Here is a 25,482-nt window from a genome sequence, read left to right on the forward strand (position 1 = left end):
CTCTTCTCCTCCTCCTCCTCTGCATTCCCAGCGTACTGAATCTATTTCAGATAGAAACAAAAGACAAAGGAGTTTGAAATATTCCTCTCTGATATCTTCAGATCAGTCAGTGGCAGTCGGGTCATGCTGGTTTGGATGTGTGGATATGCAACGATTGGACAAATTGTTGATGCAACAGTTTGGTAAAGTATAAAAACAAAAATGGGAGTTCACATTTGTGTCCATCATGTTTGGAAGATTAAAAGATAACTTTCTGATTTTCTGGAAAAACTTATTACATTAGAATGAGTAATATTGAATAAGTGAATATTATATATGTATGTATAAATGTATAAGTTGGAAAACTAGTACTTCTCACTGCAAATGTGAAGTTTTTTTTTTAGGACTGTTGTATTTTTAATCAAGTTCCTATATCAAATAAACTTCAGATGTGCCTGTTTCGTGTGATCTGTTTTTGCATGTTGATGTCAGGCGATCTAACAAGTTTCTGTGAATTCTTGCGTATGTACAGTATATGTATGGGCCGATGAATCACGTGAAACACAGACAGGGCATAAATCAGATGACGATAAAGGAAAATGATCATTAATTTATTTGCATAACTAGCATTGAATTATTCATCATGGTTTCAGTCTGCTCAGTCTGTATCTCATTAACAAGACTTATGAGGCTTACAAATCTATGATTTATCCAATGTCTGTCTTCATTTCTTTGGTACGGAGCCCCCCACATGACATACAAGAAAAAATGTATAAATCGTGCACACGATTTACTAATTCGTTCCCTCGATGTACTAAAATGTGTACACGATTAATATTTAGTTCCTTCGATTTGCTAAATCGTGCACACAATTTACTAATTCGTTCATTTATAAATTGCATGTGCGATTTAGCAAATCAAGGGAATGAAATTGTAAATCATGCGCACAATTTATAAATCAAGGGAATTAAATAATAAATCGTGCACAGGATTTAGTCTACTTTTTTTTCCCTGCATGCCATGTGCGGAGCCCCGTACTTTAGGACACTTTTTGCATTTATGTTTTTGTGTAAATTAGATTGCCCCAAGTAGACTGCTAGTGAAATGTATTTATAATTGTTTAGATATGTGTATTACAGATACATTACAAATATAATCTTAATTTATCTCATTTTAATTTCACTTTAATTTTTTGCAACAGTTTAACTGTATGAATGACTTATTTTAATGTGCAGAAGTATCACTTCTACACATGAACTCTCATCATATTAAGCCTTGTTATAATGTACATTCAAATATGCTTACAGGTCCTTTTTTTTACCCATATTATAGTTTGTTTTATGGCTTGGTTTTGCTGGTACACTCTCAGAAAAAGTGTACGCTGGGTTGTCACTGGGCTGGTAGTGATATGTAACATTTAGATACTAATGTGTACACTAGGGCTGCACGATATTGGGAAAAAATTACATTGCGATATTTTATTTTTCTGCGATATATATTGCGATATGAAAACTATTTTTTTTTTACAAACAAAAACGGAGTGAGCACACTTACATTCTCATTTTTAATTATTTAAACATCGACACCAACGTGTCAATTGATTAATATGCGTGAGGGAGAGAGAGCAAGACAGCGTTTGTGTTGTTTGAAGACATTTAGCGTGCGGCTGGGGCTCTCTCTCTCTCGTGTGCGCGCGCTCTTTCTCTCATGCCTGTGACAGGTGCAATATTTGAAAATTATTTATAATTATTTATAATATAAATTATTAATTTACTTTTTAAATTACATTTATATCTTAATATATGTCAACCTATAGACTTTCAAACATTCAAACATGTCATAATTTAATATGAATCTGTGTACAAAATGACATATAAACATATTTTCCTATTGTATTTTGCCTGAAAACGCTTCCAGCACGCTTGCGCGTCACGTGAAAAATAGGCGTCGGTTCTATTTCTAGCATGCGCACGTCTCACGCAGGCAGTCTACAAGCATAGACAGTAAAAGAAATGGACACAGCGACCCCATTGGAATTCAACTGAGACAATTGAAGCCCATTTTTAGCGTTTTTTAGCACTTCCATTTCTGACGCGCAGACTCAAACTAAGCTTGACGACGTCAGCAACCTGTAAATCTTCTAAGTGGCTGTGCGTGCAAACTGCCATCGTTAATCTTGCAGAGACGGCGAGCTTGAGCGGGGAGTTCTTTGTCGTGAGTGAGCAGGAGTAAGTATTCGGATTAATTATTTTGTATAGTATTTTAAAATGTAACGCCAGTACGCCATATTAAGTTAATTGCCTGCGAGCTTCTCCTCCTGTCTGTACGGTAATGCGACAGAGGGACGAGTGGTTATGACGCAATCGTTAGCCTATTTTTTATAAAAACTGTTTATACGGGGCCATAATGTAACATAGAAGGTAATGGAGCCCTTTATACATTGTCGTGTATCTTTAGAAATAAATAATGGACAAACGGAGTCTTTAAACGCCTCAGATGTAAAGTTATTCGCTGTCAAAGTGACGCCAAAATGAATGGGAGTCAATGGGAATGCTAACGCAAGTGAAGTTCTGCTAAAAGATGGCAGCCCCCGCCCGACTTCAACTTCCGGTCGAGTGCCTTGCCCCCTGTCTACAAGCTCTAACCTGTTAACATGGGAGCCGAATTAAAAACAGACACGCCACGCAGCTGAGACGCTTGCGGCCACGCGCTCGCGCTCTCTCTATCTCGCGCGCGCGCTCTCTGGCCCATACAGTTAATGAAAAACGGATCAACTATGACAGCCTACATCGCACATCCTGCGATGTGACTATCGTGGATTCGTACATCGCGATTATTGATGCTTAAACCACACATCGTGCAGCCCTAGTGTACACTCTAGTATGAATATTCGTACATAAAGTGTGCATATTACTACCTAAATGATAGCCTTTCAAAAGATAGGGTCCTTCCTTTTTTCATGTTTTATGGTCTGCCAGGCAACAAATCACAATCGCATAGAAAAAAGGTCTCACATTTTGAGGTGTCATTCATAGCACAAGTGGTACAGGTGAGTTATGTGCCACAATTTAAATGTAAAAGAAGCAGCTGATTATGTTGGAAAAAGGGTGCATAAGTGCAAAGTTTGTCTTGTATTTGTATATACAATATTTCATGAGTACTTTCCTTGCTTCTACAGTTTTAATGAATGGATGGCTTACCATTCATTCATTAAACAACACTGTTTTTGAATGGCCATAACGAAAACGCTGATCTTTTCCACACTCTCTCTTGTGCTTCCCTTTACAGAGATCTATATTTATACATCCCATAATGGTATTCATCAGCGCAACTGGCAGCGATCCAGCAGAGTCAGCATTTCAAAAACATGAGCAATAAGTACACCTTCAAAGTGTTTGCGGACTTATTTTACCCAATAAGAGTTTTAGGTTCGAGATTTCCTCTAGTGTGTCTTTCCTAGCTCTCTCTGTTGATAATAAGGGCTGAATGAGCTCGCAGTCCCATGTCCCTATTGACTGGTTTTCAATGATTTCAATGTTAAAGAACCAGTGAGAGCATACAGTGCCAAGCACGTGGGGAAGTTAGTGGCTAAAATGCAGATTTCATGATGGGATCTGGAGTTAATTGCTAATGAGGTGAGTGTTTGTCTCCCGACAGCAATCACGGACTGTGTGAAAGCCTTATATCAGTCCAAACAAGCATCTCAAATTAATGAATCCCTCAGTCTCAGAGGGGTAATTTTCCATCATCAACACTGGTAAACCTGCCTGGAACACCAGGGGAGGGAGAAGGTAGACGCTCTGTAGTCGCCCTGCATTCATCCTCATTAATCAGAGATCACAGCCTCTCGTTTCCCGATAAGTCTCCAATCTTTCAGTCACAGGCCTCACTCGGAGATATTTGTCCTGTTATGGAGTGCAGGACTTAGCAGATGCACAGGGATTTTTCTACAAGCTCCTTAATCAACAAAGTGCCCCGGAGACCTTCAATGGCAGATCAAAAGATTTCTGCATTAAAAAAGATTTAAAGTCAAGCAAATATTGATAAAGCCCTCATCTGCTGTAGATCCATTAATCGTGACAGCAATCTCAAAACTCGTGTTCTGTTTTGTAGCCTAGCATTGGTCAATCACGGGCAGGGAGAAATACCACAGGCAGGTCCACATTATTGAGCGTTTCATTGCAAAATACCCAGAGGCGAGACCTTTCATAGGAACTGTTTGAGATTGAAGGGCATTAACTCCAGACCAATGCTAATGCTTAGGCCAAATTGCTCAAGTCAGAGCCGGTCTTTTAAGTTTGTCCGCATCAGTGCCCTAAATGATCTATCTCAAAGAGGGTGGAAGTCTCTGAAAATGTCCCATAATTGCCGGCTGATACGGATGACAGAGAGCAGGACATCATGGCTTAAAATGAGGCATGTAATAAGATGGTATAATTTTCTCAGACAGTCACTCACTCTCGCTATCTTTTCGAAGAGAATTTATGTGCCTTTTTTGGCAAGCCATGTGCTGCTGCAAGTATCATGTGGGTTACTGTTCATTTGTGCTAAAAACCCTCATGGTACAGGGCTGAGGTTCCTCAAGCTGACAGAAAGAGGTTTACGCAGTAGAGTGATCTTCTTAGGCCTTCTCAAAGCAAGCTACTCTCATTTACGATGCACATGCTGGAGAAAAAAAGGCCTTTATTTAACTTTATCAGCTCTTGGAATGCAAAAAATGATTAATGTTGGCATGTTCCTGTGCTTTTTTTTTTAGTTTTTTTTTGCATTTGAACAATTGTATTCTTTGAAATGTTAAACATATAATGCATTTAGATTTCATTATGGATGAATGATTTTATGCCATGTCTAAACATGACAGATGCAGTACAGTGGTAAGGACATTTTGAGGTGAACATCAGTGGCTTCACAGAATCTACTGACAGCAGAAAACATTAGACGAGCAGCTCTTTCCTACCACTAATTGGAATAGACTTCCTCGGGAGAGTTATTCTTCAGTCTCCCCCCCAATTAAAGCAGATCTAAAAACTGCCTTTTAAATGTACTAAGTCATGGCAGGTAATGGGTCACTCTTCGCTTTGATCACACTCCTGTGAGAGAAAGGAGCTACTGTACCAGGCACAATTATCATAAAATCCTTTAACATGAAAGACATGGATCTTTCAGCCACCTCTTTTACAGGCTTTTACAGGCTCTCTGCGAGTCAAATGAATGAGGTTTATAGCACCAATCCACCCCCCCCCCCCCCCATTTTTTTTTTTCTGAAATTATTTAAAGTTTAGAAGCATAGGATACATCCTAGACAAATAAGCAATATTAGCTATATTTTTTAATGAATATACTGCATTATGATTTTATAAATGTGTACTGATAGCTGTTTAGCAGTTTACTTTAAAAAAGTTTGTCATTTCCATTTAATTTACTAAAAATTAAAATCCTTTTGCTAAATATAGTGAAAAAAGAAATTGCACTTGAAATACTGATACGATAATAATGATACGAATTCTACTAATAAGAACAATATAAAACACAATAAGGATTAATTTATGAATATTAATCAGGTTGTGTGCGTTCGCTCGAACTGATTTGCTGAAATAGATACAGGGATGATAATAGGTGAGCGCCAGCCAATGAGATTTCCGTTTGCGCATTAGCTCCGCCCACTACCGGAAAAACCAGCAGTTCTTAAACTGAAATACAGGCACTTTCACGTTGCACATCCATTCATTAAAAAAGAAAACTGAAATATCACAGATCGCTTGACGGAGAGTGAAACTCTGAAGCGTTCAGTCAGACAGTGTTCGGTGAGTGAAAATATATCTGTACTACCGATAAACTTTCACTTAGCGTCCAACTCACACACTGGCAAGTAAAATAAGAGAATTGATTGGCCGTTGGCTAATATTAGACATCATTTAGTCGCCCAGGTAAAGATTTAGTCGCATATGCGTTTGATTTACTCGCAATGTAGATTAGGTTCAAAATAAACTGTCCTCAGTATGCATACTGCAAAAATTTTAGTAGTGTTGGTTTATGTTAGCTTTAAATCTGTGTTAATTTGTAATGCATATTCTTTCTGCTCAGAGCTATACATTATCATAATTAGCATACATAGTTTCATTAACACTGTGCTCCTTTGTAACCTTGCAATATAAAAAATTGGTAGAACAATATCTTCTTAATTGTGGAATATTGGCTCACTGTGGGGAATTCAATGTAGAGAGTATCAATTATTTGATGGTTTCCGGTGTTCACAATGTAACCCATGTGCTTTCTTCAGTTTCAATTAAGTCCATTAAAAGTTGATTAAAAAGGGATAGTGTCAGAATGAAATATTTTGATTTGCAGGGTAAAAAGTTTAAATATTCACTAATTATTATAAAAAGTATAATATAAAAATGTGAGACATAATTTATTCCAGTTTATTCAGATTTTACTCATTATTTTTATTCAGAGTTTATTCAGATTTTCTATTCTTATTCACTCATGTTCCCATACAGTGTAGAATATGAATAAAGTTGTGTTGCCCACTGTTAATTTGGAATTACTCAATAAAAAAGGTTCTGTGACATTATTTCTTATTAAGATTTACTGTAGTGTGAGGCTACATTTTCTTGTACCAGGATGAAATATTATTGTAATAAATATATATTTAATTTAAAAGTATTATGAAAAATAGGTTGTTTTTGTTTACTAACCCCCATAATTAAATAAAAACTTAGATAACTTTACATATTTTGGTTCCAGATAGCGGCAAACATCCACACAAATGTCGACTTTATACTGTTCAGTGAAGCTACGATGGCACTATGCTTAACTGCCTACATTTCTCTCCTGCAGATATTAGTTTTGGGAGATATTCTGGGAAATCCTTTTTGGAGTTTGAGGGCATTGAAGTCGGTGCTGCATTCAGTGTCACGGTGAGATTCCTTACTGAATCCATGTACGGAACCCTGCTGTATTCAGCCAGTACCATAAAAGGCATCTTCTTCATCAAACTCCACGTTTCCAATGGAACGCTTCAGGTAATTCTGCAAGTGCATATACTTTTTTTTTTTTTTTTTTTTTTATGGCAATGTCATTACCTTTAGAAATCAAAGAATATGCACAAGGAATAATTAAATGGAAAATACTGATACATACTTTTCCCACACACTCTAGTATGACTTTTTGTGCAACCAAAAGGAGGGAGCTCAGCGGATCAATGCAGCACAGCAGGTTGCTGATGGAAATGAGCATGTGCTGCTATTGAGGTAAGAGAATTTCTCCTCCAGTATCCAGATAGTTTGTGATCATAGAGTTTAAAATGAATCAGATGTATAAGAAGATGGTGAAACTGGTCGTTAATGTAAAGTAGCTTTTGGAGCTTCGCTATAAATTGAAATAGACCACAGAAAGTAAATAGAGTATAGAAATTCTCTGTTGATAGTCAGTCATGATTAATTTATTCTACACGAAAAAGTTTACAATAACTGGACGACTGACGTGTGGCAGCCAATCTAATGCCACTGAGATCCTAACAGAGGCCTGAGTACAGGTAATATACATATCATGTTATTCATTTACATGATGGGGAGTATTTCTGTACTTACATTTGTAAATGGGTGCAGTATAACCCCAGAATTGTCAGGCCTGGGTATGTGGATTGAGAGCTGAATGATTGCTGAAAGGTCTTTGATGTTTGGAAGCACAATTCACACAGGTCCATTAGGTTTCTTTTCTTTTCATCCGATTCAGCAGAAAGTAAAATGCAAGGTAACAGTCATTGAAAGATTTGATCAGATTCGGAGTCTCTGAAGGACAGCGCTGCCTCTTCATTTAAGAACGCTTTAGTCAGCTCCCGATCTTGAGTGCATCAGCCTGTTTATGTCTGTTTTTCATAGAGAATTTGAAAAGCTTCCAAGATGCGCCAGCTGCACAAATCAGTCATTACTTTTGTGCCAACTAGCAAAAGACTTAGTGTGAAAGAGAGTTATGAAAACAAGACTGAGTAGGGGGAAAAAACAGGACTAACTGACCATATCTTTAAAGGGGCCATATTATTCAAATCAGAATTTTCTTGATCTATTGAAATAGAGTTTGTTGTACTATGAAAACATACAGGTGAGAATTCACTTAACAGTTGTCACTTTTTTATGCTGAATATCAGGTCAAAAACCTGAGTCTTATTTACAACCAGGCATAATGAACTGATTGCACTGTATTTTACATATTCACTGTATTTTATGTCAAATTATTTTATATTTTTAAATGTTTTTAATTCATTTTAAATAAGCATTTTTTATCATTTTCAAAGTTTTTATATTGCTTGTTTTATTTTTAAAATTATTTTTCTTCATGATTTTACTTTATTTTATGTTAAGCACTTTGAATTACCATTGTGTACGAAATGTGCTATATAAATAAACTTGCCTTGCCTTGCCTGCCTTAATGTGCACTGCCTTAGGTGCTTTTAGTATTTAAAGGAAAATGCCTGCTTTAGTACAAATTAAGCTCAATCAGTATTTGTTGATTGATAAAAGCTAATAGCCTCCCTTTTGTTTTGTTTAAGATGTAATTGTTCTCTTCATTTATTTGGTCATTTTACGGCCTCTGGCATTGGATTGTCGTATGGAATTCAAACTGGATCTAACTTTTTACAATCACTAAATTCAAATTAGCATGCCTATTAATAACATGAGTATATTAATGTTTACGGACTGGCCCCAAATAATAGCTTTTTGTAAAGAACAGGAGTAACAGATTTGAAATTGATGGCTGTGTTAATTGTCTTGAATGTGTTGAACTTGAGAAGACCGTTATATACTACAAATCAGGGAGTATATATGCTTAATTGGTTTAATTGGTTTAATTTGTTTACAAAACTTTTAGCTGCATTAAATGGATTTCTCTGTTGTGTGATCGTTTTGAATTTCTTGTAATTCAGTGTTTCCTCTTTGTGACATTCCAATTCATATTCAAATTAAAAATCATGTGCGTCGTGGCTGATTCAATTCAAATTCAAGCTCACAAACTGAAAAGGATTCTTAAATTCAGAATTTTCCCCAGTCGTGGTAAAGAGAACATTTAAAATTCTTAAAAGCACAGTGGTACACAAAGCAGTCTGTTTTAGTTCTGTGGCTAACAGAGAAAGAGGAGAATGGTCATGTAAAATTCAGTAACAACTGGTTTTGGTGCAAAAAATGATATGAGCGGACCACAGGGAAAATAAATCTAATTATATAAAAAAAATAAAAAAATAAAATAAAGGTACAATGCAACACCTTGAAGTTTCACTTGCTTATTTATGTCTCACATGACCGAGTGAACCTGTGAAACAATTATAAAGGGCCATGCTGTGCTTTATTATCACCTTTAAAGCATTTTTAAGTAAAAGGAGCATTCTCTGTGTGTCCTGCTGGGGAGCTGTCTGCTCAAAGACTCAATGGGACCAGTGACTCTCTGGCGAGATGCCAGGCTGCTCTGCCGGAGCTCTTCTAAATTAACAGTCTCTCCGGCTGCTCCAGAGGGAGGACATCCAGGGCCTGGTGGTCTCTCCTCCTGAGGTGTGGAGCAAAGCAAGAGAATGACTCCACAGCCCGTGAATTACATGCTTAACAAATCAGTCAAGATTGGCTTCACTGTACCTCAGAAGATGGGGAGACTGATATCACTGCTATTATGAGCTGAGCATCTGTAGGCCAATCCTCCAGCTGCACATAGTTATCCCAGAATCCACACTGAGGTAATTATCTTTCCTCCCCTGTTGTTTGGAAGGCCAGAATAAGCTTTGGAAAACTCCCAAGGCTTGGGTACATCTCGGGAACAGTCTGCACAAGACACAGGATGTCTTGAAAAGGAAGAGGGGAAATAATTAGCTGCAGGTGAAAGACGCCCTTGAGCATAGCAAATCATTTGTTTTATTTAGTGGATTTTTTGATATGTCATGATATACTGTCGCCATTTTAACTAGCGCTTAACTGTCAATAAAACAGTTTACAGATGTTTTTAAGCTGAGCCTGATGAATTATGGTATATGCTGCTATTTAAAACCAGATTAAATAATTTTCACACGTGGTATGGCCCTAGACTGTTAGTGAACCATGATATTTTAAATGCTGTACTGGCTAATGAATTCACCGTGGACCCTTTTTCTTTCTTAACACCTTCCTGTATCTCATGTATCCATGGAAACAGCACTGTCATTAGGTGTTATTTACCATAACCTGTTTTTGGTCTGGATATGAAAAAAGCTGAAAATAATAACAGATAAAGCGGGCATTAGCAGTGCTTAGCTTTTAAAGTAATTGTGTTCTACTTTAGGCAAAGCATATGTATCTTATTAACATTGCCTTAAATTGCCTTAAAAGACGGCTTTGGTGTTAATACCACAGATCATTAATTGATTGCATTTACAACATTAGGTGAAGAGATACAGGAAACAGGGACCTGAAATGTTTATTTATAACAAGACAGGGAACATTTTGTCCACATGCATATCCCACTCTTCTTTATTTAGTTTTTATCTTTGTTTTCCACAGACAGTATATTTCTCCGTGTGCAGCCGAAGTCACTATTTCAGGCTTTGGGACTGTCAGAAGTATTCCAAGCAATTTCACAACAGTCATGAATTTACAGCGAACTGACAGGATCTTCATCGGAGGACTTCCTCTTCTGTATCCACCTCATAAAGTAAGAGTTCATTATGTAAACTAGCGTTCAAGTAACCATTGAATACCATATATTTTTTACATTTTTTTGGGGGGGGGGGGGGTGTTCAACTTAAAGTGTTAATTCTGCCTTAAAATCAAGTTTAATCATATTGAACTTTTGTAATTGGTAAGTTATGATAACTATCATAAATATATATATATATAATATATATATATTTTTTTTTTTTTTTTTTTTGCGCATGACATTAATTTTTTACTATATACTGTAATTCCACCTTGAAATTTGAGAACTAGAGTTAACACTATCTTTAGTGTTGAGCTGACATTACACTTTATTAATGACTGAAAGTTTGAAAAGTCACTAAAATTCTTACGCCAGCTGGGAACTCTGATTATAATGTGGAAGCAAGGAAAGATTGATGGTATGCCTTTGTCATGTAACACAATGACCTGACCAATTACCGCAGAGACACATCCGGCTTAAATTGGATTAAAATGGACATGAATTTTCCAGTAATTTTGAGGTTACTAAAAACTGGTTCAGAGGGCTTCAAAGAACTGTCAAGGTCTACATATTGACAGTGATAAAGCCCTGAGAAACTAGCAGGCACACTTTTCATTTTCCTTCAGGCGGCTAGAAGCAGGTCACAGGCACTTGAGATACTGTTAGGAGAAGAAAAAGGAGAGGTTGAGATGTATTTGTCTAGACAACAAAGATTGGATCCATATGCTTTTTTCTCTCTTTTCACAGTGCTGATAATTAAATAGAGGGGTTTTGTTTGTTTGTCATCAATGCAGTTTATACTGGTAATGTTGTATGAGCCATTTCTGTCATATTTGAAGAATCTTTATTGCCTTTAAAAATATTCAGTAGCATTTATGCATATATACATTTTAAACAGATGCTAATGCTGTTAAATATTTTATGTAACACAAAAAGTAAAATTTTTGAAGATTCATTATGCAGTTCGTGACGTACAACAACAGCTCATAATGACCGCCGTCGACAAAAGATTTATAAAAAATAGCCAAATGTGAAAATTGAATCTGTGAATAACTAAAATAAAAGTAATGCATTGCATTGTGTAAAAACTTTCAATGTAGTGCAAAAGTCATACAGTATGACTACTTTTGTTGATGTGTGTTTTGTCCTTGAGAGCCCTTGGCCACTATGAATTGTTGTATGGAAATATTTCTATTACTATTCTTGAGCATATCTACTTTTATGTTCCAAAGGAGAAATAAAACAGATTTTTTTTTTTTTTTACGACATGAGAGTGAGTAAATAATGACAGAATTTTCATTTTTGGATGAACTTAATGTCTTAAAATGCAACCTCTTTGTTGTAAGGCACTTTCTTCTCCCAGAATAGCTGCTTTGTAGCAATTTTTCATTTTCACCCTTAGGCCTGATATGTTTTTCTCTTTTCCTCTGAAGAAACTGCTTGAGACTTTGTTGTTGTTCTGTGTTCCCTTAGGAAGCTGAGCCTTTCCACAACTATACCGGCTGCATTGAAATAATCGAAATTAATAAGCTCAGAAGATTCCGTGTGGACCATGCCATTGCCAGGAACAATGTTGACTACTGCAGGTAATTGAAACTGATTTTGCATCAGGAATCAATACAGTTTTAGGGCAGTGTTTGGAAGTCTAAAGTTTAACATTTTAAATGATTCATATTAGTGAATCAGCTTGTTCAAATAGAAATTATACAGTTATCACTGTTTTCAACTCTCACATCAGTGTAAGAATAATTTCTAAAGGATCTCTGAAAACTGGAGTAATGGTTGCTGAAAATTCAGCTTTGTCATCACAGTAATAAATCGCATTTTAAAATATATTAAAATAAAACCAGTTATTTTAAATTGTAGTAATATTTAACAATATCACTGTTTTTTACTGTATTTTTGTTCAAATAATTGCACTTTTTTCAAAAACATCAAAAAATCCCAACTCCAAACATTTGATCAACAATAACAAAAAAAATCTACTTAAAATAAGTGTTTTTTTTGTTTGTAATGAAAAGAGTTTGTAATGAAACGTAACCTTGCATTTAATGTTTGTCTACTACGTAAAGTTGTTTTTAATGTTGTTTTAATGTATTTATTTTTTAATCTTTGGTACCTCAAATATTTGAATTAAGTCCAGTCCAGGTACGTTTATGTTTTTATAGAGAAATATTTAACTTTGCATTTCTTCACGGTTTTCAACTGATACAGTTAGATTTTTTTTTAGGACTATTTAAAAATGTTATGTTTAATGCCATTAAAGCTGCAGTAGGTAACTTTTTTTACTTGTTAAACCTGTCATTATGTCCTTACAGTAGAATATGAGACAGATAATCTGTGAAAAAATCAAGCTCCTCTGGCTCCTCCCAGTGGTCCTATTGCCATTTGCAGAAACTCATCCGCTCCCGTTAAGGAACAACCAATCAGAGCTGCGGTCCGTAACTTTGTTTGTGTTCAAAATGTAGAAAAATGTATATAATATGCGAGTACACCATGAATCTATTTTCCAAACCGTGTTTTTAGCTTGTCCTGAATCACTAGGGTGCACCTATAATAAGTGTTTATATTCGGACTATTTTAGATTGCTTCTGGGGTACCGCGGCGGAGTAACCCAGTACCTTTGTGATTCTTCATAGACATAAACAGAGAGAAGTAGCTCCGGCTACGATGTTCTTCCGCAAGACGCAAGCAGTTCTGTTTATTAACCGCTAGAGCGTCAAAAGTTACCTACCGCAGCTTTAAGATGCATTCATTAAAATTATATTGTTACTGAGCCATATAAATACTGCCAGGATTGAATAATAAATTATATCATCTGTTTTTTATTTGTGAATATAAACTTTAAGGTTTTGCCTCTTGAAGTAGCTATGTTGGTTTTATTTTTCCTAATAGCCTACCGTTTAGTTAAATACTTCTTTAAAAAAAATAAAAATTAAAAATAAGGAAAGCTACATTTTCACTACACAATGTTGCTGCCATTAGATATATTTTACCATCTTGCCTCATGCTTCTTGGATGTGCTATTTGCCACTCTTGTCAGCTGTCTCTCAAAGACAAAATCTATAATTTAGCTCGTCACTTGAGTGCACAGGTGCTGTACATTCATGCTGTGTGCAAATTGCTCATCAAGAGTGAGATTCTGGAGACGTTTAAGTGTTTGGCTTCACACATCATGTGTTATTGTTCCAAAGAAAACGTAAGCACTTATTTTGGCTGTTTCTATAAAAAACCTTTTTTACAAAGCAGCAGGAAATGAGTTTTGAACAGAAAATGAAATTGGGAACCACACCGACTAGTTAATACTTAAATGAGTTTGATCTCCCCTCTCTCTATATTATCTTACTTCATTATTTATTCTGTTCTGTCATCTGTCTGGAATTGCAGTGGACTGGAGAGATGGGGTTTCCAAATAAATAAGACAATTTGTGGCATCTTACGTGGTGTAGTCTCACATGATTTGAAAGGAAACATTAATCAGGGCCATTTGAGCTGATTTAGTGGTCACTAATTGGAGAAGTGATTGATATGTAGGCATAACTGTGTTTTGAAATCTTCTTACTCTATCATGCCTTATTTGTTTAGTTATGATAATTAGGGTAGTTTAACATAATAAAGTGTATTATATTGCTTGTCCAGTCATAAATCATGGGTTAAGCTGAGTCCGAGAAGTTGGCCAGTATATTTTTTAGGACTCGTTGTGATGATGCTGACATAAATTTCACATTTTTCATGATTTACTCATACTCAAACCCATAGCCATTCTTTCATACATCTGACACAAAACGAGACGCTTAGCGGAATGTTGGACCTGTTCTTTCCCATAAAATGACAGCATATAGTCAAATAGCATCTCAGATGTCTGAAATAATTTTTACTCGGTGGGCACATCTATCTTTAGATTTAGGTCATTATGTCGGTACTGATGCACATCTATTTTGTGTTGAACAGGATAATTAATATAGATTTTTAAAATGCATGTGAGTATGGTTTTAATTTTACAAATGGGGCTTGTCTGTGTTTTGTCTAATTATAAGATTAAGGATTGTGGACAAGGTTGAGCTATATATCATTTGCCCCTCTTATAAAAACACGGGGGGGCGGGGGGGTGTAGACTAAGGCCCCGTCCACACGGAGACGCGTTTCTGTGAATACGCACAAATTTTTTATTGGATAGGCGTTTCGTCCACACGGTTCCGGCGTTTTCGTAAGGTGAAACCGCTTTTTTTGGAAACCGGGTCCCAGAGTGGATAAATTTGAAAACGCCGTCTTTGCGTTTTCATCTGGACAGCTAATCCGTATATTTTCTGAAACTATGACGTCATCAGCCCACGTCTCCCCCCTAGTCAGACACCTCTACGTCACGTAACAGCAACAAAAACATGAACAAACACTGAACAATTGTCTTTTTATTAACTAACATTAACACTGATTAATAAATGTATTGTTCCATGTTCGTTTGTGTACCACGCGCAAGGTTTATGAGCCTAGTCCAAGTCTTCTTCTCTGTTTTTAGTGTATCTCTGTGGCAGAATTACAGCGCCACATACTGGTCTGGCATGTATACTACATCATTTTGCGGTTTCGTGTGGATGCGGATATTTCTTGAGACGAGGAAAAAAAGATCGAATTGGGGTAAGCTCCGTCTCTGTGTGGACGGGGCCTAAGTAGGAATGTCAACCAGGGGCGCCTAGTACTGATTAAAACTAGTACTGATTGCCAGGGCCCCAAAGGAAGAGAGGGCCCTCGAAAAGTCTGGAATATATATTTTCAAGTGGGTGGGGGGCATTAGGACTGCCTATGCATAGGGTCCGGGATCTTGTGCAGCGCCCCTGATGTCACCCACTGATAGCACTGCTTATTTGCATGTGCAGTCTGCATTGTTTTAGTGCCCGCTTCATTAAAGGAATTATGCAAATTAGGTAAATGCAATATTTCTGAGTGTTAGAGTGTGGAGGAAACACAAATGTCTGTCCGTCTATCCGTCGTTCTGTATGTCCATCTGTCCGTCAACACGTTTTAGCTTGCCAAAACCTTCAAATTAATTTTAATTTTGTATCCTCTGTACTACCTCAAATTAAATTCAGGAATTGATTTGGAGTTAAGGCATTCTCAATTAAATGATGAATGCCATACAACCTGCAAACATCTCTTTTAAATGACATTTCATTCACCACTTGCATTTTTACAGTAAATTGATGTGATTAGGCTCAGATATCACTGGGTTTCATGAATAAGTGCGTAATTGGGAATAATTTACCTGGTTAAACTAAATTGCTTGTGGTTAGTGAATTAAACACATGTTTTTTGTGCTCTGAAATAATTAAAGAGATTACTGATCAGTAAACATGCCCTTTGGAAGTGTAGTTCTATGTTTAATCCTCGCCTTTTCATTTGCTCGCATGTTTTACCGTAGGTCTCCGTGGCATCATGACCCTCCAGCAAACTCCACAGATTCCCCTCCTGAGTTCATTACAGTGGAAACCCCTGCTGACGGGCGTATCCCACCCACCCAGCCTTCACCTGTCTGCCCACAGGGGCTCTGTCTCAACGGCGGATCCTGTCGGCCCATCTCTCTGCCCAGCGGAGCCTCGTCTTTCTTTTGTGACTGTCCTCTGCACTTCACAGGACGCCGGTGTGAACAAGGTGAGACCTCTAGCTCCCCTCCTCATCACAGCTGAAATCCTCCCTACTGGATTACTGAACTACTAAATTAGCCTACATCCCTTAATTTAACTTTAACGAACAGTTCAATTTGGTGTGGAGCTTTAAAACAACATTTCGGTTGATATCGTAATGATGCATACTCTAGTACTTCACCTCTTAAAGCAGGCAATGATCTCCCACCAAATGGTTTGACTACAGAAGCAGTGCTGGAGGCAGATGCACGGCACATTTTCACAAAGGAAAATGGAAATCTGGCCCTGTTGTTGGTCCAGGGATCACTTTAAATAATTTGTGATGTGCTTAAAGTAAGGTGCATGTAAGCAAGTTGTAATGTCAGAAACCCCTCTATCTGCTCACCTCTTGAGTCCTACTACAAATGAGATGGTGACCCTGTCACCTGTGTTCTCCAGATTCATTTTACCTCCTCTGTAGAGCTGAAACAACGAATCGATTTAATCGATTAAAATCGATTATTAAAATAGTTGTCAACTAATTTAGTAATCGATTCGTCGCTAAATAAATTTTATTTGCCATAAGCGGCTCATTTCGTGCATATTTCAAATCTGCGGTGACCAAAGTGTGGCAGTAATGAGCCACCGGAGGTTTTACTCAGCCAGTACAGCAGGTGAAGTAGCGAATAGCCAATAGCTGGCCTCGTTTTATGTCACGTGCTTCCCGAACAGCGTCTCTGCAGCATTCAGCGGGAAGTGGGAGTACTTTACTTTGAGCCTTCAAAATGAAGAGTAACCTGTAAACTCTGCACTACTGAACTGTTTAAGGGGCCGTTCACATATCGTGTCTTTTGCGTGCTCAAGTTAGTTATTTCCTATGTAGGCGCGCAGTATGCACTCTCATAATGGAAGCGACGCGGTCGCGACACGCACGCGGTGCGATGCGCCCGTTTTTCCAGGCGCGTCCACACCAAGGGGCAAGGAACTCGACCGGAAGTTGAAGTCGGCCGGGGGCTGCCATCTTTTAGCAGAACTTCACTTGCGTTAGCATTCCCATTGACTCCCATTCATTTTGGCGTCACTTTGACAGCGAATAACTTTACATCTGAGGCGTTTAAAGACTCTGTTTGTCCATTATTTATTTCTAAAGATACACGACAATGTATAAAGGGCTCCATTACCTTCTATGTTACATTATGGCCCCGTATAAACAGTTTTTGTAAAAAATAGGCTAACGATTGCGTCATAACCACTCGGCTCTCTGTCGCATTACCGTACAGACAGGAGGAGAAGCTCGCAGGCAATTAACTTAATATGGCATACTGGCGTTACATTTTAAAGTACTATACAAAATAATTAATCAGAATACTTACTCCAGCTCAGTCATGACAAAGAACTCTCCGCTCAAGCTCGCCGTCTCTGCAAGATTAACGATGGCAGTTTGCATGCACAGCTACTAGAAGATTTACATCTGGCAGACAGGTTGCTGACGTCGTCAAGCTTCGTTTGAGTCTGCGCGTCAGAAACGGAAGTGCTAAAAAACGCTAAAACTGGGCTTCATTTGTCTCAATTGAGTTCCAATGGGGTCGCTGTGTCCATTTCTTTTACTGTCTATGGTCCACACCGCATCCATTTATCCTTTGCTGAAATTTCCGGGTCTTCATGGAGAGAGCACGTGATGGTTGCTTAGCAAAGGCAGACGCCTCAGGGGCGCTTTGGAAAGAAGGAGAAAGCGGCGCGACTAGCGTTTTACACGCGTTTTTAGAAACGTTTGTTTTTAAATGTTTGAGTATATTTAAAATGCACTTCTTTTCTAAGTATTCACTGCTCTTTTTCACACAGCAGGTTTTTTGTGTGTGTCCCAATTTTTTTTTTCTGGACAACCTTCTGATGGATTTTACTTTAAATTGTGAGTTCCATTCAGGTTTCATGCCATTGGCACTTTTTTTTTTCCGAAGGATTGTTTACAATTTCACAGCATAAGCTATAAAGCTTTTTCCCAGTAAATAATAAAATACAATGCACTGCAATTTTATTCTGTTTTATCCTTATACTTCGTGAAAATATGTTCTCAAAGATTCCTTAAGCTTTGTTTGGGATGTTAAACTACTTTAGGAGCTCTAAGGACTGCCATGGTGAAAACAATATTTGAAATCTCCTTGTGAATTTTGCTAGAGTATGGGTCAGTGTTTTGATTGCAGAAGAGTTCGACAAAGGATTACTAACATAATAAAACAACTCCATGTATATTTTTGATGAGGATATGACAATGCAAAATGGTTAAAATCTCTTAAAAGTCTATGCTGAATGATAAAGACCCTTTATTAATAATTTCATTGGGGAAAAAATGGAAAAAACTAAAATATAAGTACATAAACCGATTAATCGTAAAAATAATCGACAGATTAATCGATTATCAAAATAATCGTTAGTTGCAGCCCTACTCCTCTGCCTCATGCCAGGATAAGACATGAATGATATTAAATTCTGGTGAGTGGAAAGTATTTACACAGTGAACCCAATTGATATTGACTGACGCTCAGCGTACTGTACTGAACTGCAAAATATGGCAGATTATTTCACACTTCAACAATTTACTCAACTCTGAACTGACAATGGACGTTCCTTTTATCAAAATCACCACCTTGTCACCACCAATTGAGTATTTATTGTAATGTGCTTTTGTATTATTGTATTTTGCTCCAGCTCCTGCTGACTCGCCATGTTTAGCCCTGTATCAATAAGTCAGTCCTCAGGTAAAGAGCTAATATGCCGAGCTACAAGTTCATCTGTCTCTGTCGATGTAACATTCAGATGTTCTGGCGGTGAGGTGACTGACTTCAAATTAATTAAAAATCATTTATTCTTCTCTCGGGTTTCTATTTTTGTGCACTGTTAGACATTGATTGATGTGTTTGTGAACAGATCAGTTCAGTTCCTGTATGAGAAGAAAAAAGAGCTTTTCAGATAAAGCTGTCAGTATTTTCACTTTTGTTTGCTACTGATCATGGAAAAATATATCTCATGAATGTGGTCCAAATTTACTTTTTAAATACAAAGGCACAAATATTTTCCTGAGAACTATTATCTAACACAAAAGTAGGCTGGCATAAAAAATAGCTATTTTTTTCACTCACTAAACGGTTACAAAGGTTGTAAAAGTATATCCTATATTTGAGGTCTTGACCTTCTCCATATATCCAACAATTGAAATGAAAACTGAAACTGCCATAATCTGTTTAATTAATTTTCAAAGCATTTGCACTTTTTTTATTTGTATTTATTAATTATAATATTATAAAATATAATTATACATTGTTTGTTTCATTTGATAAGACATTAATTGAATATTTCAATAAACATATATTATATATACACAGTATTTAATTTTTTTTTTTTTTTTTACTTTCATAAAATGTTTGCCTATTTTATTTATTTAATGTTTATTGCTAGCAACACATCTTCATAAATTGCAAATCTGAAAGAATTTATATAGAAAATTACATATATGAAAACGCACATATATAATTAATATATCATATGTAAAAATGTAGTTTCAACATTTTATGAAGGTTAAGCACCTCTTTTTTATTGACCATTTTCTGAAAATGACTGGAAAATTATCTATATTTTTAGGAGCTTCTGTTGTGCTTTTTTAAGCTCGGTTTTGCACTCTCTGCATAGAAGGTTCCACTTTAAATCTGATCATAGACATGACCATATTATACAAGCAAGCACATATCTGAAGACATCTTTGCATATATTTATATTCACTGCACTGAATGCTATAGTAACATTACATCTTATTGCATTGAGTGCAACTGCTTTTGGAATAACTGATGAAAATGTTTTTCCATAAAACAAGGGGACCAGTGATAAATTCAAATTCTGATGGAAAGCGGTTTTCAAGTCCTTCTTCTTAGGCCATCCTCTTCATTGTGAATGCTGGTTCCTAAGTACATTTCACAGTAGTTGAAAAAATCTGCTTTCTCATTTTTGTTCTTTTCTTCCTTTCCCATGCATACACAGCAGAGCTTTGTATGTGTATCTTTGTATGTTTGTATTACAAAGCTGTATTGTTTTGTTTTGTTTAGCTTTTTTTTACTTTTGACCATGTTAGCCTTTTAGGTATCAAATGCTCATTCCAAGGAGGAAAGACAGATCATGAACTTGGAAAACAAACAAACAACAAACACTGCAACAACAGGCTCCGTAGTGAATCTTTAAGTTAAACTAAAAGAAAAGCATAGCAACAGTAATAGTGGTTAAATAATAATATAAGGCATGATCAGAAGCACGTCTAGGGTTGAAGAAACAAAAGTCAGTGGCAGTTAGTTGCATTTTCAAAATAAAATGCCTAAATTATCACTTTTATGTCATCTGTTGTCTATGAACAACTTGTCATGACTGTTGTTCACTGATTATTGTTTCTATTAATATACTGTAACCTTCATAATAGAAATCAAACATGCTAAGACAACATGTTCTTAAAGTTCTAAGAGGAAAAAATTGGGAGAAATGTTTTTTGGTGTTGTTTGTTTGATGTTTCTATATAGATAAGCTGACCTTCTTGTCTCTATAATTTAGTCTTCTCATAATCACTCTGTTCATTTACCAGCTAGTGTCAGCATACATGTCACAGCAAAACAGAGGCAAACATCCTGAGGGTGAAGGGGAGAGAGAGATGAGAGGGTGTCTGTGGATTCATGATGGAAGGGGAGCGCTAGGGTCACACTCAATCTCTTTAATATAACATGACAAATAAGAGGACAGCTGGCCTCAGAGATCATATACCAGTTTGGAAACAGTAACTAACACATTGAATTAAACATGAAATTTTGAAGTAGAAAGACTGAAATCATATTTTCTTGTAAAATGAAATACAGGTATACAGGATAACATCCAGTTATTCCTTCTGGTGCAAATAGTCTGAATAATTACAGAATAAACAACTCATCTGCTCAGTCTGTACCACTTTTTACTTTCTTTCTGAATCAAAATGAATTTAAAATAACTTCGTGACCACAAAATTAAAGATGCATTTCCATGTCTGAGAACATCTTGACTTCTGTGAGGTTTACAATTAAAGTCTCTTTCTACCATACATCGATTGCAAAGGGTCCAAAATAGTTTTTATGGTGTGTTTTTTTTTATGTGATTTTTTTTTTTTTTTTCTGTTATGTCTCCGTGGTGAGATTTGTTTTACAACTTGAGAGTGAAGTGAGTGTGTTAAATCAACTGCAGTGTTTCCTTGTTGTTCGTATTGGAAATTGGTGCTGGGTGGGTGAGGAGCTTTTTTGTAATGTTTTCCCATTGCAGCAGCATCTATCTAAATGATTATTGTCTCAGACTGTGGAAAGTCTGTAATTATACTGCTCAAAAAAAATTGAAAGAAGGCTCTTATATAATTATTTTGAAATATTATTATAATTTAAAAATTTTCTATTTTAATATACTTTAATACATGATTTATTCCTGTTATGACTAAGCTTAATTTTCAGCAGCCATTATTCCAGTCTTCAGTGTCACATGGTTATTCAGAAAATACTTGATGAAAACAGTTGAGATTAATTTAAGTTGGAAAGAATAGCACTTATTTGAAAGAAATGTTTTGTAACATTGTAAATGTTTTTGCTGTCACTTTTGATTAATTGTATGCATCATTGTTGAATAAAGCTATTAATTTCTTCTTTTTTTAAATCATATTGATCACAAACTTTGAATGACATTGTATATTATGAACAAATATCATTTAAAATGAACATTAGTATAAATTAATATTAACCTAGATATAAATAAATAAAAATAACTTGAAACCTAATGCATAATGTTAACAAACTGAACCCTACCTACTATAAAGTGTTACCATTTTATGCAAACGCTGTACACTCTGTCCTATATTATATTCCAAAAACAAAAATGGGGAGTAAAATACAATACCAACACATACAGTATACAAGTGAAATTTGAATAGTCAAAAAAAAAAAGTGATGTCAGCAATGTTCCTAATGACAAGTTGTCATCAAGATGAAATGACTTTATTTGCGTCTCAGCATTTTTCACAGCTTGGTCAGATTGTGCCCTCCTTTGGGAGCTACGGATGCACATGTGCCGTACACCTCAAGAGTAATAATACAGACAGGGTTTCATGTCAGGGCATTAGTACATATACGAGATGGTGTCCTCCGTAAAAAAAAAAAAAGAAAACTACCCTGCTCAGCTTGCTTTCTAACTTATTTTGGGGCATAATCTTGACTTACAAGTCCCTAAAGAAGAAAAGAGCTCTGTGCTGTGCATATGGTCCACTCTGGGTTTCGGAGAGCATTTACAGCTGTCCGTTACTTTATCCATTTACCTGTTCCTTGATCAGGCTTTTTGCAGTGACTGCTTCTTTTTTAGGGCATTTATTGATGAAACGAACTGTCCATGATGAGCCAACAGTCCTATAAAAAGCAGTAAGGGAGCCGGTGACCTCTCTCAGTAACTCACTCAGCACTTCTGTGCTCTTATGCCCTTTTCTCGGCACCTCCGCCATTTTTTCTCCAAGTGCTAATTTGCAGATAATTAAGTAATCCGCTGAAATGTTATTTGTCCCTCTGGGCACAATGCAAAGCAAGGGGGTTGCTATATTCAGGGCTGACTCATTTGTAGTTCCCTCATGGGAAATATCACGTAATCAAGCAGACACTATTAAATAATTCTTCTGAGCCCCCAAGTAAAGTTGTGCAGATGTTTTACTTTTTTTTTTCAATGACCACACAACATGTGTGTACACTGGAGGGGGAGAATGGTGTAGAACCAATTTATTGAATTGAACTTTGAATTGTTTCAAAGCAGCTTCACAGTATTAAACAGGAAAATAACAGACTCCATCAAGCTTTATCAAATATGTTGCAAATCTAAGTAAGACAACGGTGTCATTATTCAGCTCCAGTCAGTTAAGTGTTGATTCAGTTTGGTTCAATAACTATAAAGTTCAGTTATGAACCAAGTTCAGTTCCGCTATAAGCAGCTTAACCGAAGACAGTGGTTTCATTATTCAGCTCCAGTCTGTTCAGTGTTGATTCAATTCAGGTCAGTAAGTATCAGTGTTGCAAGATTCGTCAATTGAACAAATTCGATTTAGCTATAAAGCAGCTCTACAGAAGGCAATAGTGTCATTATTCAGGTCAATTCAGTTCAGTGTTGATTCAGTTCAAAAACTGTGAAGTTCATTAATCATGAAACAAGTTCAATTCAGCAATTAGCAGCTGAACTGAAGACAATGATTCACAATGAGTCATTCTGTGCTGATTCAGTTCAGGTCAATAACAGTGTCGATGCTGCAGAATCAAATCAGTAATATTACGGAATGTTAAGGCGACAGTGTCAAGAACGTTAATTTTTTTAAATAGAAGACTTAAAGAATAGTATGTTCTTGTAAAACTACTACTTTGTTTTATTTAAAATTTCAAATATTATAAATCATGATAAACATTGTAAATCACTTAGTCTTTGTCACCACTTTGTCTGTCATGGCATCGAAGTTGTCTATAATTAAGGCTGTGTTCAAAATATTGATACGTTGATGTATCGTCACAGAGATTTGACAGTACAAAAAGCTTGCCATGTATCGATATTTTGGCACGTGCACAGCAGGGGACAGTGCTTAATTTGAAAACAAGAACACCATTTAAAATGGAATAGAAAAGTCCAAGGTTTCTTAAAAAAATATATAGGCTACCACAAGGTTTAATCTGACCACAGAGGAACAAAACCAGGGTTGCCTTATATAAAAGAAATGTTATCCCTGAAATATTGCACAATATGGAAATATATGTTAAGTTTGTTACTTATCTTTGTCAACATGGCAACCCTGTGCACGTGTTCTCTTTCCACTATAAAAAAAAACACCTGTTTTCTGAAAACACCTGTTAGCTTGCAGTTTAGCGATCTCCACTTCATTCTATTCTCAGAACATTTTAATTCATTAAGTGTTTATTTACATGAGAGAGAGGCTGTGCACGTATGAATTACCTAACATATGCCATTACCTATATTGTACTGTGGTACAGTTATGGAGGCCCTTCAAATTATAGAGGTTAACTGCTTATAGTTAGCACTGCCCCTAAAGTATGCAGTGTTTCATAAACAGCTGTTTTACTAAATTCTACTGAGGTAAAATTCAGTGCAGTCCTGTATTGTGATACGTATCGTATCGTGGCCTATGTATCGTGATACGTATCGTATCGTGACTTTGCTGGTGATACACAGCCCTATCTATAATGCCCAAGAAAAAGGCACAGTCTACTCTTTCAGCTGGTCGTTTGCTTTTCTTTCCCTTTGTCTATCCATCAAGACAGTATCTGTGCTTATCTCATGGTTTATCAGCCTCGTAAAACTCCCCCTTAAACAGCAGCCCTGAGAGTGTGCACTATTTTCTGCTGAGTTAGAGGAATCAGGAAGACTTTAGAAAGGCTCCTTCGGTCTGACTGCAGTCCAATCAGCTTGGAGCGCTGGGAATGGCTTGATTTGCTTGGCCACTTTCTGAGCCTCAACTCTGTTCGGTGTCGGAGGCCCTTCTGGGTGCCGGAGAGGGTGGAGTCTGAGGGCTGTTGACTTGCTGACAAAGTTTTTCCATGAGAATTATATAACAAGCCTAGGGATTTGACAGTAGAGCTTCTCTTCCTTTAGTCTGAGTCAAATTAGAGTTTGCCACTTGGCACAACAATTATTTTCACTGTTGGTGCTTGATGCGAGGAGCGGAACAGTAATATTCTCTAGGGCAACAGGCGAGATTAATCCTAGTACACAAGTGTGACAGATTCTTCTGGTTCTACTAAACAGATTTGTCGTCCATCATGAAAATCTTATTATAGACACATTTCTAAAGTGAAAATAGCAAATTCTGCTACAGTGTCGTGTATATATACAGTGCATTTATCAATTCTCATATTTAAGCAAGACAGAGGATATTTTTTTAAAATAAAAGTATGTGAGTCTCTGTGGTATAACAACAAAAGCAGCACAGTGTCACATGAATACAGTACCAAAAGGTCATCAAAGACTTATTAATGTTTCATAGCATGTTTGGGAGGATATTCTGTCTCTTACTGTCATTATTTTCAAGATGAATGGTTTGCAGTCAAGCTTCTGCCTAAACAGCATCTGTAACAAGCAGCTAGACGCAAACGCTTTATCATGCTGATCATAATGGATCATTATCTGAAGCTCTTCATCAGCAATGACA

General features: G+C 36.6%; 1 protein-coding gene across 1 annotated transcript in view; it reads left to right on the forward strand.

Annotated features, from left to right (window-relative positions):
- LOC128025995 (protein eyes shut homolog) overlaps positions 1 to 25,482 on the forward strand; it is a 171,545-nt gene that overhangs the window by 93,278 nt on the left and 52,785 nt on the right. The window contains exons 30-34 of the mRNA XM_052612653.1: positions 6,820 to 7,004; positions 7,141 to 7,232; positions 10,500 to 10,650; positions 12,109 to 12,221; positions 16,052 to 16,281. Of these exons, the coding sequence (XP_052468613.1) occupies positions 6,820 to 7,004; positions 7,141 to 7,232; positions 10,500 to 10,650; positions 12,109 to 12,221; positions 16,052 to 16,281 (771 nt within the window). The remainder of the gene's footprint in view (positions 1 to 6,819; positions 7,005 to 7,140; positions 7,233 to 10,499; positions 10,651 to 12,108; positions 12,222 to 16,051; positions 16,282 to 25,482) is intronic.

The sequence above is a fragment of the Carassius gibelio genome, chromosome A13 (genome assembly GCF_023724105.1).
Source record: "Carassius gibelio isolate Cgi1373 ecotype wild population from Czech Republic chromosome A13, carGib1.2-hapl.c, whole genome shotgun sequence".
In the NCBI taxonomy this organism is placed as follows: Eukaryota; Metazoa; Chordata; class Actinopteri; order Cypriniformes; family Cyprinidae; genus Carassius; species Carassius gibelio.